The sequence below is a fragment of the Simochromis diagramma genome, unplaced genomic scaffold, assembly GCF_900408965.1.
Source record: "Simochromis diagramma unplaced genomic scaffold, fSimDia1.1 OVJJ01000531.1, whole genome shotgun sequence".
NCBI lineage: Eukaryota > Metazoa > Chordata > Actinopteri > Cichliformes > Cichlidae > Simochromis > Simochromis diagramma.
This window is the reverse complement of record NW_024387353.1, coordinates 1,505,106-1,521,772: the sequence shown is the minus strand read 5'-3', so window position 1 is coordinate 1,521,772 and position 16,667 is coordinate 1,505,106. Positions and strand designations below refer to the sequence as shown.

The window sequence follows — 16,667 nt, the reverse complement described above, 5'->3', positions numbered from 1 at the left end:
AATTCAACTTTATTGTCATTGCACAGGTACAGGGCAACGAAATGCAGTTTGCATCCATCCAGAAGTGCTTTAGTGATATAGATATATTACAATATATATTAGCAATAATATAGATATGTGAGTATATTACAGAAATGGGTCTATTATGGTATGTTATAATGTACACGGTATGAAGTTGTGAATATTCTATAACTATAAGTATGTACAGGCTGTAGTGAGTACAAGCTATGTACAGGATATGAACAGGATATAAATATGAAAAACTATACAGAATATGAAATAAATAGCTGCTCCATTGATCTAGCGTTATATTTTGCTTGCCACACAATGGCAATTACGGACATTAAAGACAAAAACCACAAGAAAGTGCTCTAGTATCATTCCCCAAAATCAAATACAACTCAGTGCTAAGTGGCACTTTGGACCATACCACCTGGAATTGTTCTTTACAGTTGCATTGCAAGATATAACACACCTCTGGTCATAGGATATTTGCAAAGGTGATACCGGGTACAGGGTGTGAGACATCAGTGAGTTTATCTCACCCCTTTCTTGCCACTCGTGTCTCCCAAAGTTGGGTCGTACTACGTTGTTGCTGACTTGCAATCTTACTGCCCAAGATGATGTATTCATAACAGTCAAAAAAGTTGAGTTTGGAACGCTGGTCACTTCCCGGCTATGATCATCATCAGTTTTATCAACAAATTTTCCATTAGCAGGAGGAAGCTATATCATTAGTACAGTACAGTACCAATGCTAGCAGGCTATCTAGCTATTAGCATTGCCATAAATACTTGTTACACTGTCAGCTTCAGTACAGAAGTACTTGGTGTCAGATGTGTGGCTATACAGTTTAAGAAACTTTGAATAAACCCTGAAGCTTCTGATATTTTAATACTGTGGGGTTAACAGACTTACTCATTTTGTCCATGTTAAACCTTTATTTTCTGTTCTTTTATGTTAAGCAGTTGAGACTAAACCTACAAGTTTCATTGATGCCAACTAAACTGAGAATAAATGTTTGCTTCTCGTCATTTCCCCTCCACCGACCCCAGTCTCTTTACACTCACTTTCAGGATTTATCCACTCTGTTTTCCTCTCTTTTTGCATGTCTCTTGACCTTGATCTTCCTCTCTTTATCACCCTCCTCTTCACCCTCTGCTTCTACAAACTAATGGTTCACCTCCCCTCTCTCAGCCAGTCATCAGCCTCATCTCTCCCACTTACCCTCCTCACCCTCACCATCCCTTTCTGTGGTTTTTCCTTCTTGGTTGTCCTTTGGATATTAGATATTTTTTGATATAGGGATTTAGAATTAACAGTACATCCCTCCGAATGAAAAGTAGAATTGCTACTTTTTTTAAACCTAAATTTTAGCTTCTCATAGCAAGAAATGTTATATCCTTAGGATTTACATTATGAATTCATGTCTATCTTTAGGAGCTGAAGCAAGACATCTCCAGTTTCCGCTACGAGGTCCTAGATCTCCTTGGGAACCGGCGTCCTCCTCGGCGTAACTACTCCTCCTCCAGTGAGACAACGAAAGATGATGGTGCCATGGCATCTGAGGACGACAGCGAGTCAGGTGAAGGCACCGGAGGAGGCTTGGGAGTCCAGAGATCAAAGAGCGTGACCTTCATGACTCCAGCAGAGGACGACACAAAGCCGACACCAACGCTCGGCGTGTCTGCACTGGTGCGTTCTATTTCTGGAATGACCCAGGTAGAAAGGGGGGTAGGTGGGGAGGAGCTGGAGGAAGGTATTGAATGGGGGACAGAGGAGGAGGAAGAGGAGGGAAAACCAAAGAGCAATGGGCTGAAGACGACCGTCATCTCTCCATCCTCCACCTCTGTTGTCCCGTCGTCATCTTCATCATTCTCTTCAGCGCTCTCATCATCACTCGCTCGTACAAGGAGCCGTCTGCAGCGCCTATCAGGTCCGAGTGCAAAGACGGACTCTTTCAAACGCCTCTCCTACCTGTTCTCCCGCTCCAAACGCAAAGCCCCACCCATGCCTGTCCCTGTTCAGTCCCCAGTCTCCTACACCATCTCTGACGGGTTGCTCCGCCCCTTGGGGAGCCACAGCCACTCCGACTTCGGACTCAGCAACGTGACCAGAAGCGAGACTCACCTGAACGAGATGGGCCGTTCTGTTGACATCAGTAACCCGTCGTTCTCTCCTCGGAGAACGAATGGGCGAGACTCGCTTTTGACACTGCCCCTCCCGCCCCCCTGCCCCTGCCAATCCCTGCACTGTGCTTCCAACATGTCTGAGTCCAGCTCGCGCCTCCTGGACTCCAGTGAGGACGTTTTCCAGGGTGGAGGCATGGGAGGATCGGGTGATGGCAGCGTGGATGGAGGAGGGGGAGGAGGAGGGGTGATGATGATGGGCGGTTGGGTGGGACCTTGCGATGATGTCATCGAGGACAGCTGCGAGGTCATAGAGGACTCCGTCACTACACAGCTATAGGAGAAAGGGACTACCAAACTGTTTTTGTTTGTTTGCAAAATGGCTGAATATATACAGAGATGGAGAGAGACAGAGAGAGAGGGCGGAGAATTTGGTGGAATCCGTTCTAGAACTTACCTGGATGGATTTGGGATTCTGGAATTCTAGAATGCAGCACACCCGAGAATGGAGCAGGTTCTAAGGATTGACTTGATCGTCATGGTAACACCACAGAGGGCATCCTAAAGTGGCAGATGTTCATAGAGACAGTTTGTCTGGTATATTTCAGGGTTTAAATGGACACTTTCACTATTATGTGAACTTTATTGTTGGAAGGTTCTGGAGATAAATCGCTAGAACTCAGTTAAAAGTCCATAAATATCTATTTGGAAAACTTATTCCAGACAATCAAAGTATCTCAAGTTTGACGTTGTCTGGGATTTTTCAGGGTTCACACACACACCTTTCGCTATCGCATGAACCTCATTGCTTAAAAGTTATGGAGTCAAGTCGCTATTAATTGAGCTGACTTACCTTGCTTGCGAGAACTCAATAAAACATGTTTGGAGAACATTCCAGTAATTTGAAGTATCACCAGTTTGACATTCTCTGGGATTTTTTAAGATGGAAACACAACACACGCAAGTTCACCATTGAGTGAATTTCCAAGAGAGCCTAGCTAGCTAGCTAAACACAGATAAATGTCATTTATCATCAAGTTTTCTTCAGTGTCACAGAAATCCATGTCCGTTCATCCATGGATACATAAGAAACGTTCATTGCTAGAATCCAATTCAGCAGATGTTTAACTGCCAAAATATAAACTATGTAAGATGATAGCATTTTCTCACTGTCGCTATTACAGTTTGCAAATTATATCACAATGTCATATTTAAAATTGGCATATATATATATATATATATATATATATTCATGAATAATTGTGAATAAAACACAAGAGAAGGAAATATGAATTTCATATTGGGGTAAAAGTATCTAATTAAAAATATGAGGATGTAAATGAGGACAAAGTAAATTACAGGAAAAGTTTGAGGCAGGTTTTGCATTGAAAATTTTGTGGTGCTTTGACATGCTGGGGTCCGCATTAAAGGGGTTGGGGAAGATGATGGTTACGATCATCCCAAATAAGTACTTTGCCAAATGGAGCTAAGTATACCTGAGCTACTAAAATACTGAACTTAACTGAATTTAAGTGTAAGCTCTTGGACAAATTACATTGATTTCTTGTTTTGCGATGAAGGTCTGTTAGGAGTTATTTCTCCCTCTCGATGGCAGTCCCCGTCTTTTTGTCTGATCTTCACAGCCTTCACAAAGCCAAACTGTCTTTATATACATCTGCCATTTTCCACAAATGCCACCATGAGACCAAAGGAGTTCATTTAAAAAGGAGCATACTTTTTTTTCCGAAAGATTAAAACACACATCGTTATTATGGGATTACAAGGATTCAAAGTGACTTTTCAAAAAGGAAATATCCCTGTTTGGAAAGTTTCACATGATGGTTTCTTTCCCTTTAACCAAACTTCGAATCTGTATCGGAATAAAAATGGAATTAAATCATCTTAAAACCAGTGGAATTTGAATTGAACTATGCTTTTACATTCAGCTGAATGGAAGGAGATGGCACACGGAATAACGTCCCCTTTAACCATGGAACAATGGATTTAAATTTGACCGAATCACTGGGATGAACAGAAGCAGCATGGAACCTTTGCTCTGCTGTCAATAGCCTGCACCCTCTCTCTCTGCATCAACAAGGGCCAAGGAACTTTATTTTATCCTAATAACAATTATACTAGTAATAATAATAACGGTAATAATAATAAGAGACTTCTATTAATAATAATGAGGACTATTCTGGTTTCTATACACTGTCTTTGCTTCTATTTGAGTTGCCTACGATATCCTGGCTTCTCGTTCAGCTCTTCCTTAATAAGTACACTTTAACCTGGTGAATAATAAGATATTTATTGTGTGGAAGAGGGAGGAGGGATGATAAATGGGGGTGGGAGAGAGAGCTTAAGAAACGCGGGACGTTTTAAGGAAGGAAGAACAAGGTGAGGGGAAATAAAGGCAGGAGGAATGATTGGAGAATGGAGGGAGAGGAAATGAGGCAAATAAGTGAAGGCACATAGATATGCTTGAATGAGGAACAGATGGACTAAAATGGGGATGAGTTTCCCTTTCTATCTATCTGGGAAATCTATTTAAAAGGGAAATTTCACCAGAATTTCATCATGATTTTTTTTTTTCTCTTGAAGTCGCTTGGTGAGGCGACTTCAAAGGGTTGGCATGAGCAGAGGCTGTTGAATTTTACTCTGGTTAATATACGACTGTCAGCGGTGAAGTAGAGAAATTATGCATGTTTGATCAAAAAAGAAAAAAAGAAAAAACACCGTTACCTGCAACACACACATGCAAGCACACACACATTCACGCACTTAAAAATCAGCTTGTGTGATGAATAGCTGCCAGCTAAAAGTATTGATCTTGTTTTTGTTGGTCTCTCAGCAGGATGACATCACCTCCTCTTATTTCTTATTTGACTGTTTTATTCATTTTGTCCGTCCTTGTCCTCTTTTTTCATAAAAAAGCCCTCTGGTTAGGCAGCTGTCCTGGCAGTAGAAAGCCTCAGAGCAGCAATAAATCAGCATTCCAAAATGTCACGACGTCAACCGCTGTGCATCCTGTAATCATAATGTCACGGCCAGAGCTCGGACAGCAGGTGCGCAGTTAAGTGCTTAGCAGTGCCAGCCCATCAATTTAGTATTTAAAAATCAATGTCTTCTTACTTTACATTCCAGTAACAGAGGATGACGTGACAACTGCTTTAATACTGTTTGATTTTAGTACTTGTGAGAAATTATGACACAGTTGGTCGTTTAGATCTTAAAAGTACAAGGATGTTTTATTTTTCATTTGAATTAGCAAACATTTCACAATTTGGGATTTGGATATGTTTTTGGTTTCACATTAACTCTTTAGCCCTTCAAGGTCTGCTAGGAGTAACCTCTGAAGCTCCTATTGTGATTGGCCTGTTCAGTACCATCGATTCCTCCCGTGCATTTCCGGCTACTTTTTCACGGCAGTTTTTGAATTTGTCAGTGAGAGAATAGCAATCATCCTCTTAGTATAAGGAACAATGAACATAGCATCAATATAAGGATTCACAAATGACAGCAGATTCCTGGAGGTAGATTGTTGAAACAATCAGAGTAGACGTGAGGGAATGTTCAAAGGAGTAGGACAAAAATGATTTCCCTTCGAACGAATAAAAAAAAAGTGCAACAAAGAGGGCACACCGAGGAGGGAAAAAATGTTCCTTTTTTCTATCTGCTGGCACTGAAACATCTGGACACGGCCACGCTGTAATCAACACATAATGCAGCAGCACACAAGCACGTCAGCCATGGTTACATCGTAGGCTCTACATGCCTACGAAGTCTAAATCCTCCTCTGCTTTGCATTGCCTTTGTTTGTCTTTTAGACTGCTGCAGCACCTTCTATTACGCTAAATCCACTATTTGATGGATATTTTTGTTTGTTTAGTTTTGTCAGTTTTGTTTTTTAATCACTCTCACTCTTTCCCTTTTTCGGTTGTTTTTGAAGGAGACTAATTTTTTTGTTTGGTAGAGTAAACTCAGGCACAACATGAAGTCAGGCTCAACCACAACCCCAGCAGACCAGCTGGTCTTAATGTCCGGCCACATCAGCTGGTGGTTCAGCTGATACCTTGCTATGCATGCCATTGGCAGATCTTATATAGTGTGTGCTATTTAAGCTGCTTTAGCCTGGCTACAGTTGCTGCACATCTGCAAGCTGCTTTGCAACCCTGTCCACTCATAACCCCTCCTTAAATTGATGTGTCTGATATAATCAATGTCATATTGTTTGTTACTGATACCTGCTCTGTTCTGTGCTGGTCTGAGAACAGAGCAAATAAATGGTAAATATTTGTATAGCGCTTTACTAGTCCCTAAGGACCCCAAAGCACTTTACACATTCAGTCATCCACCCATTCACACACCCATTCACACACTGGTGATGGCAGCTACATTGTAACCACAGCCACCCTGGGGCGCACTGACAGAGGCGAGGCTGCCGGACACTGGCGCCACCGGGCCCTCTGACCACCACCAGTAGGCAACAGGTGAAGTGTCTTGCCCAAGGACACAATGATCGAGACTGTCGAACCGGCAACCTTCTGATTACAAGGCGAACTCCCAAATCTTGAGCCACGATCGCAAATACAAATACAAATGACTGCAGATGGAAATAACAATCTTCAGACTGCAGTGTTGCAAAATGGACCCATGGTGTTTCACCGTCATGTTTTACTGCCCTATAGATGAAAATGTCAGCTTGAAATGATAAATTAAAAAAGAGGATTTGTCTGTTGCCACTTTAAAGCATGGCAGAAATTTAGTTTTAGTAATTGCACTCAGTGCGCTTTACATAACATTCCTCATTCACCCATTCATACAAGCGCTTTTTTATGGTTTTTCTATGCAAGTGATTTCTATCTAACATTCACACACACTGGGCTGAATGCAGACTAGTGATATACATGGAAATGATGCATCCATGTTTTTAATCACACTAACGTAATATTCATGTTGAGTATCGCCACCAACATCAGTGTTTCCGCTGCTTCACCAGAAAGCAGCACAAGTTAGCAGCCCCACTATGAGTTGTAGTAATTCCTATGTTTGCCAACTATGCTGTTTTTTACACTATTTTAAAGTATATATGTGATATATACATGTATCACAAAGCCTCTTTAAAAAAAATAGAAGTGTTTTGGAAGCTGATTCAGTAGCAGGGCAGGTGAATAAGTTTCCACCCGTCAGTTCCAGCCTCACCTCACTATCAGTTAGGCTTCATATCTGCAAATTGAAGAACGTGCATGAAGCCCATGAAAAAGACATAGTTCTTAGTGGATTCGTATTTTAGGATTCAGCCCAGATCGCCGTTATTTTTCTCAATGAAAAGCTTGTAAACACAGCAAGCGAAGATGAATGTCAGTGAAGAAGAACAGTGAAGTTTCCACGCAGGGCTGTAATTTATGGCAGAACTCTCCTCTCTGATAAACTCAAAGCAAGCAACAGAGAGGCAGCACAGAGACCGTGAACCCAGGGGCAGCGACAGCATTTTTTATTTTTTATAAGGCTGACAACAGCAGTGATACTTACTGTAATCATGTAATCATAATCAGAAGCCTTTTCAAGGAGTCCTTCCTCATGACAACTTAAACATGAAGAAGAGCAACATTTTTCCTGCTCACTTCCAAAAGTGGTTTGTAAAACTGATTCCAGCACTGCAGACAAACAGCGATATAGCGATCTTTAAGTCTTTCATCTTTGCTACAAGCTGACAGCAGCCTTCTCTACTTTACCACACAATTTAATTTTAAACTTTAGTTACTAATCATAATTATTTGTGCAGATGTAGACTGCTTTGAGCTTTGTCTCAGGCCAGTTAAAAATATACAAGGGACCAGCAAAGCCCAAAGCAAACACCAGGGTGGTGAGACTGAGCAAAATATACACCAGTAAACGTCTTGATTTAACTGTGTGGTCACTTGAGAGGCTGGACTAAACTACTTTAAAAGACCCTCAGCGATGTGAACTGAAAGGGGGAGTATCGTAGAAACACCACTTATAAAATAAGTACAGCTTCTAATTTAGAATTTGTTGTTTACCTGATATGTTTAGCATATTTAAATGTTAAATATGCTAAATGTTGTGTCATTTTTTGTTAAAGTACACACTTCAAAGGCCGGTGACAAAGAGCAAACTAGTACCTGGCCTTCAGTTAGAGCAAAGACAGTTAGGTGACATAGCCTCAAAATTATTTCATTTGTGATAACAATGTTTCTGACAATATAGAAAAAAAATACTGACTATTATGTTATGTTTGCAGGCATCTATAAAAGTTAATGAAGGACATTTTCTTTTCCAGTGAGCTGATGTCATTGATGACAAACTTCACAGTATAGTGAAATATCAGTAAAAAAGTGTTATTTCCTTGGAAATTTGAAGTAAAAGTACAAAATAACTATTTAATATTTTAGTGTAACAACAATTAAAATAACTTAAAACTGCCAATTGTCTCGTTGTTGAAATGATACAATATGACATGTGAAAACTAATTCTGTTATTATTGCAGATGATATGGGAGGCAGGAAAAGAAGGACATAGCTAACCTGACATCACACACCAGTGTCTGAAGTCCTGTTTTGAATAAGAATACTTTATTAATCCCAGACGACATCATATAATTTGGAACCAAGTGTCACAAGCAATATAGAAATCCCACTGAAACTGGCTGCTTATTGGCTGATTGACATGTCTTATATATACTACCATGCATAATCCCTCCCTTTGAAACTTAGGTTCCCCAGAACTTACAAAATGCACTTAATGTTTTATCTAGTATGACCTGAAGTCAGTGAGCACATCAGGATTCCTCAGGAAAGGTTTGCAGAAGTCAAGACCAAGGACTGTTTACCCCATTGGCTTCTATAGGGTTGAAGATTTTTTTTTTTGTAGTATCACCCCCTGCTGGTGATGAAAAAGAACGCCGATCTAAGACTGCGAAGATAGTTGCTTCACATTTCAGACAATTTTTTGCTTCTTTTAGCTCTTTGTTTTGAAATCATTTCCATCTTTAACCTTGTCTGTATCATATCATCTGTATCAGCCAACAACATTTGCGGTATAAAGATAACCTTCATTGCTTACATATTCTATGAGGGCTGTCAAGTGTATGTGTTTGTGTTGATATCCAGTATTTTCATTTCAGACCACTGCACACTTGGGGCGTGTTACACTTTTCTTCGATTTATTGGTGGTAAATTGTGCAAATGACAAATTTAAAATCTTTGAGTCTGCCCTCATGCTCACAAAGTCTTAAAGCTACACCAGTTAATAGGAATGACTGTGCAATATGAATTGCGTAGTTATTGGTAGAAAAACTTGCTATTTGTCTGCCGGGTGTGCAAATGACTGCACACACACACTCCCCGTGAAAATGCTAAAAAGTGATAATACATCAGTGGTGTGTTTTCAGGTTGTTCCACTACCCTCAAGTGGCCCAGAGAAAATCAATTAATCCAGCTGTAATGCATCAGGATATTAGAAAACTGTGGATTAATATTTGAATAATCTTTTGATCTTGTGTGAGGCTTCAGGCATTTAATAAATCGATGTTTTGATCGGCTGGCTCGCAGACTGGACTTATGCTGAGCAGGAAGGAGTTTAAGAAATGTAATGGCTTCTAAAAACGCTCCTTAAAGTGATAATCAGCATTAATGACTGCATCAGTGGAGTAAGTAAAGCTCTGGATGATCTGCAGTGAAAATGAGAACCCGGAGGAAAAGGAGGGCACAAGTAGAGGTGCATTTTATTAAACAAATCTTAACATTCAAACTAAACACAACAGAAAGGACAAATCTAAACTAAGGTACAACCCAGCGTCGGCGCCATCAGAGAGATTCAGCTGAGGAGTTGAGGGGTGATGTAGACAATCTGATAAAGACTGAAAGGAGAACATATACAAAGGCCGCTACACTCCACGTGGAGTCGTACTTATTGCTGCTGAAGGGTCTCCTTATTAAAAGTTAGGGTAAATATTGCAGCTGCAATTCTAAAGACGGTCACAGCAATTTATAATCAGCAACTGCAGCAACTTATACACCTCTCTGATGGGTGGATGCAGTCATGTCCATAACCTGCCTATGCTGTTTCAGATTCATTCAGGTGTTCCTACAGATCCAGCTTCCCTTCAGTTCAGTTTAATGTGATTTAGATATCACAAATCGACAACAACAGTGAACTCAAACCACTCTTTCCTGTAAAGAACCTACAGTATTGGATAGAAAACCCCAGAAATCGGACGACCCCCTAAGTGGACCACTTGTCAATGTTATGAAGGGGCCAAGTCACTTTTAACAGGAACAGACCTCCAACTGAACTAGACTCAGGGAGGGGCAGCCATCTGCCGTTACCGGTTTTGGGTCAAAGGCATAGAGGAGATTCAAAAAGGGAGACCATTATTTTTTTATTTATATATATATATCTATATATATATAGATATATATATATATATACACCGTTTGATTTTGTTTATATCTGCAACAAACTTGCATCCAATTGGGTGGAGTTTCAACCACACAAAATAGGTGCTGCACCTTCAGGGAGTCCAATTAGCATACTCTGTGTTGGAGTGCTTTATAGGCTGCTTCCACTAATAAGTTAAAAGGAGAAATGGGGTGGCTGTAACGCAGGAGGTAGAGCAGATCATCTACTCTAATCGGAAAGTTGGTGGTTCAGTCCTTGGCTGCAAATATGCCAAATATCCTTGGGCAAGATGCTAACGCCTAGTTGTTCTCATCGAATCATGAATTTGTGTGAACGTTAGAAAGCACTTACATAGAAAAAGCTGGCCATCCAGTGCTTGTATGAATGAGTGAATGAGACAAGATGTATAAAACGCTTCGAGTGCTCAGGTAGAATAGAAAAGAACCAGTTCATTTACCAAAAGTGTAGGGGCAGAGCTGGAACTGGGCTTAAATGCACAAAGAGAAGCAAGGACAAGGTGAAACTGTTCAGGGGCGACTCTTGACTTTAACTTGACACTGTGGTGAATTTTAGAATTTAGATAAACTAACAAATGCTCAGAACTGGAAATATCACAGCTGATTTTCATTTCAACCACACAGCCTCCACTTTAGCTCCTTGCCCATTGCCATCTATATATATATATACATATATATATTTAAAAAAATTCCCCTTCGGGCAGTCTTTATCCTTCAAGCTCCTCTACCAGAGCCCTGAGAGCTTGAGGGTCATGGACAGTATCCTTGCTGGCCCTAGGACTGCGCTGTTCTGGAAAGATGCCACGGAGTCACTGCACCTAGTGCTCCGATTACCACTGGGACCACTATTACCTTCACCCCCCACATCTTCCCGAGCTGTTCTCTGAGCCCTTGGTACTTCACCAGCTTCTCATGTTGCTTCTTCCTGATGTTGCTGTCATTCGTTATTGCCACGTTCCCCACTACTCTGTCTGGTTGGCTAGCCATCACCAGTTTCTCTGTTCTTATCTGGTTCTCAGAGGATCTTAGCTTGATCATTCTCAACCATCCTAGGGGGCGCCTCCCATTTTGACCTTGGGATGTCCAACCCATACTCGCCACAGATGTTTCTGTATACAAGATGGCCACTTGGTTACAGTGTTCCATGTATGCCCTACCTGCTAGCATCTTGCAACCCTCTGTTATGTGGAGGGTGCAACATATAAAGGGAAACTGTGATGATGAATACACAGAAGGGTAATCAGGGCAGAGTGGAGACACCTTAAAAGCAAAACTAAATACAAGGCACTAAAAACATAAACGTACTGTAGCTTAAGTAAAACAGGCAGCGTTCTCCTGTGGAAAGACACAGGAGGACAAAAGGAAACACAGAGCAGAATATAATTTAATACTGGCCATTGCTATCCTTATATATTTATATACTTTTTGGAGTATATATCCATGCACCTTTAGACAAGTGCATGGATTGCTAGATCACCAGTTAACACATTTGCATAAGCACTAAACACGGTTTGTTCATAAAACTAACCTGCCCTCCATCTGTCACTATGCTTCACCAATATCATCCCCAGCCTATTTATTTGTGAATGCAACTCTGAAAAGATTTTACATTTAAAACAAAAAATTTAATTAAATTAAAGGTGAGGAAAAATACAATTGAAAAGGTCAGTACCCAGAAAAGTGGAAAGATTAAAAAAAAAAAAAAACAGGATCCTCTGTTACCATGGCAACCAGCCTGCATGACACCACCCCATAGTCAGAACTGTTCAGGTCTCATAATCAGTCAGGCTTCCGTGTGCACTGAAATTCTGACTATTACTTACCACAATAAAACAAAATTGCAACATTGCTGTCATTGTTGCACCAATCGGAGGCTTTTATTTTGAAATGTAATGTCAGAGTGAAGACACTCGCAGAGGAGCATTGATAATTTGATAAAGTCACTGCAGTCATGTGTGTGCTGCCCTTAAAAGATTTCAGATCACACCACACCAGACTCAACAGGCCGCACATGCCATTTGGCAGAGCATTAATAATCAATCACTGTAGTAGATCAATATCAGTAATGCCTGTCTGTTCTCCAGAGTGTGAGTGTGTGTGTGTGTGTGGCCATGGTGTAATTGATCCAGCCAGAATCCATAATTAGATTCTGTTTTGCTCCTGATTAATAGGTATTGACTTGGTTAGAGTTGTACCCAATCAATAGGTGTGTGTTTATATCTCAAACTGTGTCATTGTGAGGACCAAGTTTGGGAGTTTTGGGACATTTGTTGAAGTTGAGGGAATTTTGACAGCTCTGATGAGGGTTAATGTTGATTTTAGGGTTTAGAGTAAAACCTGGTTGGTTTTTGAATTTGAAGTGGCATTTAGTTGTCATAATCACACGAAGAGTGTCCTCACAAAGCTAGAGATACAGACATATGCCGGTCCAGGAGATGGAGAGACTGAGATATAGAGAAACAAGCAGAGCGTTATTGAAGAGGATATATGTTCTAAGTGGGCATGCAGTGATACACTGTGGGGTATAAAAATAGAAATCAAGCAGTGGTAAGGACGGGAGGAGACGTGTGATTCATCTTATGCATTATTCACTCACACGACCACTGACCAGCTGCAGGTTTGACTGTGAATTGCTTGAGGCAGCCGCAGCCTCCAGTCCACTTTAATAACCCTGGTCGAATGTGAATCAGCCTTGTCTCAAGCAGCAACCTCCGAGGCTAATAAAATTACACAAAGTGCTAAAAAATGCAGTTCGTCCGACAGCCACTTGAGGCTGAATCCAAAGATAGACTTCTATGTTAAAAACACTACAGCATTAAAAAGCTGGTTTACAGCCCAGAATGAAAAAAAAGGGTTTGTAATGATTCTTAACAAGAGTATAGAGGGTTAGTTATTTTGTAACTCATCAATCTGGGCACAGGAGTTAGGCGAGATTTAGTAGGCCACTCCCTGCCTGCAAAATCTCACTCGCACTAATTTAAATCAGTAGACTGGATCTCTCTGTGCCTGTGCAGTCGGTGCCTTGAAACAGAAGCATCTCACATAATATAGATTGCTCCAAGAAGTTTGCACTACAGGTTTAGGAAGTGAAATTTTAGGGTTTTATTAGTATTTATTAGCCGGTAACTTAGAAATTCACCGCCCCTCTCCTGGCTCAAAAACCCTCAGCATGGTGTAAAATGTGAAGTCCAGTGAGTAATGTCACAGTGGCTCCATTCATATTTTAATGCAGTTTGTCCCTTGTTTTCTATTACAGGCCTTCATAGTGTGTTTGTGTAAAGGAAGAGACATTTTTTAATCACATTTACACGGGGCACATGCTTGTCCATTATTACCATTCAAAAATGTGCTTCAAAATAAAGGTATTATACATAAACAGCAGTAAAGAGCCGTTTTAAGAAAAGTTGCTATTGGTCAAATTTATGGTCACTATATAGCAAGTTTCTGAGTTATATGTGGCAAAATTACACATTTTAGACTTGTTGGGCATTTAGATTTTCATATTAAAATTAGTTCTAATGTCAAGATTTATAAGAAAAAAACATGACTAAAAAACGAGTTAACAAATAAAACTTGACCTCTTATTGAGGTCAGTTTCAGAAAGTTACAAAAGGGCACGAGGCCAAGAAACAAGAATACACAATGCTGACATAAGATCTAACAAAAGACAAAGGGAGACTGGAAGGGTAATCAGGGTAGAGTGGAGACTATTGGAAAATAAAACTAACCAAAAGGCACTAGAAACGTAGCTTAAAGTAAAACAGAGTGACTAACTTTAAGCAAGGGAAAAACACAGGAGGACAAAGGAAAACAAAGAGGAGAACATGATTAACTACTAAATTATAAGTAGAACTGAATACTCAAAATACTAGAAATACCTCTGAGCTGAAAAGTAAAAAAAAAAACCTCTGAAAACAGAAGACAATATCATTCATAACCAAAAACCAAGGTAAAGCCAAAATTCATAGACCATGGACATTTAACCTGATTCATATATTCAGGCTCACATAAATGTATGCATGCACAATCACAAGAAAGGGCAAGATTTCAGTTTTCCACAAATCTCAAGTGTGTTGACTGATCACATTTGAGATTTGACAAGTGCCACACTTGGAAGATAGTCAGTGCTCTGCGCTTCATACTGGGATGATGTGCATTCCCACAGTAAGGTGGTGGTTTCATTTAGATTATGATTTAGGGTAGCAAGGACTGGATTTCAGCTGCTGGGTTTCAGTGTTTTTTCATTCACTATTATAGGAAGCAGGTACAGGAGTGGCTCAAAGGTTTCGAGAAAAGGTGTATTTGAATTATGTCTCAGAAGGAGGGTTTTTGTTTTTTTTCTTCTTCATGGCATCATGTTATCAACAGTCAACTATCGTCATAGAAAAGACAGGCCGACTAGATCATGTCTCAGTCCTTACTGTTTCTTTTTAATTAGATTGAAAAAAGAAGACAAAAAGCATAGTTAACAGGAAGTTTCTGCCAAACTGCTCAACAGCCGTGAGTTTGGCTGCTTATGAACATATCAGCCTGTAGTTTTGTGGGTAACTCTCATGCATTTTCTCAACCAATCATATGTCATTCATTAGTATCCTTCACTCTCATTAGAGTTACTCCAATTGCCTCGAAGTTAAAATTAGTTAAAGTAAAGTGCTCACCTTGTTCTTGTCACCAGATAGCAGGTACTTAGTTTTTGTTTTTTTGTCCCCTGTCATTGCCAAAAGTCTCTGGTCACCCCACTGCTGCTGTTCCCTTCCTGTCTGTATGCACATAAAAGGCAGTGACTGAAGGTAATGAGTTGTTTTACACTAATATCAGGACTTCCATACATCAGTCCACTTATCTAACTAAGAGTGATGGTGGTATTGGGGTCTATGGGACTAGGGGCAGGTCATCAGTTAGTCGCTGGACTATCTGGCTAAATAGAAATGAGCATTAACACTAAAACTGTCTCCAGTTTCCTGCATCAATCAATAATCAATTTCCTGCACGTGTCACAGAGGTTGCTGCTGCTACTCATCACACAAGCACTTTCTCACATGCACACACAGTGACAAACAGGTACACACAGTACACATACAATATATGAGTATATCATTCAGGTTCCCCTCTCACCTTCTAAAGGGATTTTGAGCTTTAAGAATAAGAAACCTGTCCTTGTTTCGTTTTTTTATTTTATTTTCTTTGTTTTTATGGATTTCCACTTGGATGAATGTATGACTGTGTTATTTTTCTAGAACCGGACGGCTAGCGCACGTTGTTGACTCTTTAATAAAGGCATCCTTAGAAAACTGGGCTGTGGCCGGGCTGTTTCTTTGACTTTAACCTGTGTCTGAGACTTTTTCCTTTTCAGTTATCCCACAGGAAAGGACGTAAGGGTCAAACTTGAATTTGAAAACCACCTGAAATTGTGAGACATTTGATTCTCAATCATTAAATCCGCATTGGAACTCTGATTAACTGCAAGTTATCTATTTTGCAGCCAAAATAGAAGCCTTAAAGGTATGTAATTCCACCACTGGGAACAAAAATATTATACAAAGTTTATAGATCGATTCATGCTTTCTCACTCATTCTGTCACTCCTTCCTGTTACCATTCAAAATCTGCTAAAATAGAAATTAGAGGTACTTATTCTTTTTTCTTCCAAATTATCTTCACAGAATTGCAAAAACAAGTGTAAACATCATCTTTGATGGCGAAAGAACAGAAATATGAAGAGTAGTTCTGAGAGATTCTGCAGAGGCTGATGAGGGCTTAATTGAATTGATGTAACCAGAGAAGAGACTAAGAAGATCAAAGAACCGAAGCTACGGCAGCGATTGGGACCCAAACACCTGCCGCGAGTCTGTAAAGCCAGCTGTGAGTTTAAATGTGCACTCACAAAAGGCACTTTTAACAGGAACACTTGTTTTGTCTGTTCTGGCGCTGTGGCTCTGGTTATTTTTAGAGGCCCTTGGAGACGAGGAGGACTCACTCTGAGATTTAATTGACATCCTGTCGGGTGTTTCTAGGTGCCTGACTGCATGACTTTTCTCCTGACAGAACGGGTGCAGCGAGTCGTAAGAAACCCGCTCACCATAAAAGACTCGGGGTGTGGT

The 16,667-nt window shown here is 40.3% G+C and overlaps 1 protein-coding gene and 1 long non-coding RNA gene across 2 annotated transcripts in view; both read left to right on the top strand.

Annotated features, from left to right (window-relative positions):
• trpc5a (transient receptor potential cation channel, subfamily C, member 5a) overlaps nucleotides 1–5,714 on the top strand; it is a 193,947-nt gene extending 188,233 nt beyond the window's left edge. The window contains exon 18 of the mRNA XM_040007056.1: nucleotides 1,441–5,714. Coding sequence (XP_039862990.1) covers nucleotides 1,441–2,469 — 1,029 coding nt within the window. The 3' untranslated portion in view covers nucleotides 2,470–5,714. The remainder of the gene's footprint in view (nucleotides 1–1,440) is intronic.
• A 946-nt stretch (nucleotides 5,715–6,660) lies between these two features.
• On the top strand, nucleotides 6,661–15,859 carry LOC120718560. The gene is made up of 2 exons (XR_005692512.1): nucleotides 6,661–14,079; nucleotides 14,157–15,859. It is a non-coding gene; the product is annotated as an uncharacterized LOC120718560 (long non-coding RNA).
• Nucleotides 15,860–16,667: the final 808 nt, after the last annotated feature.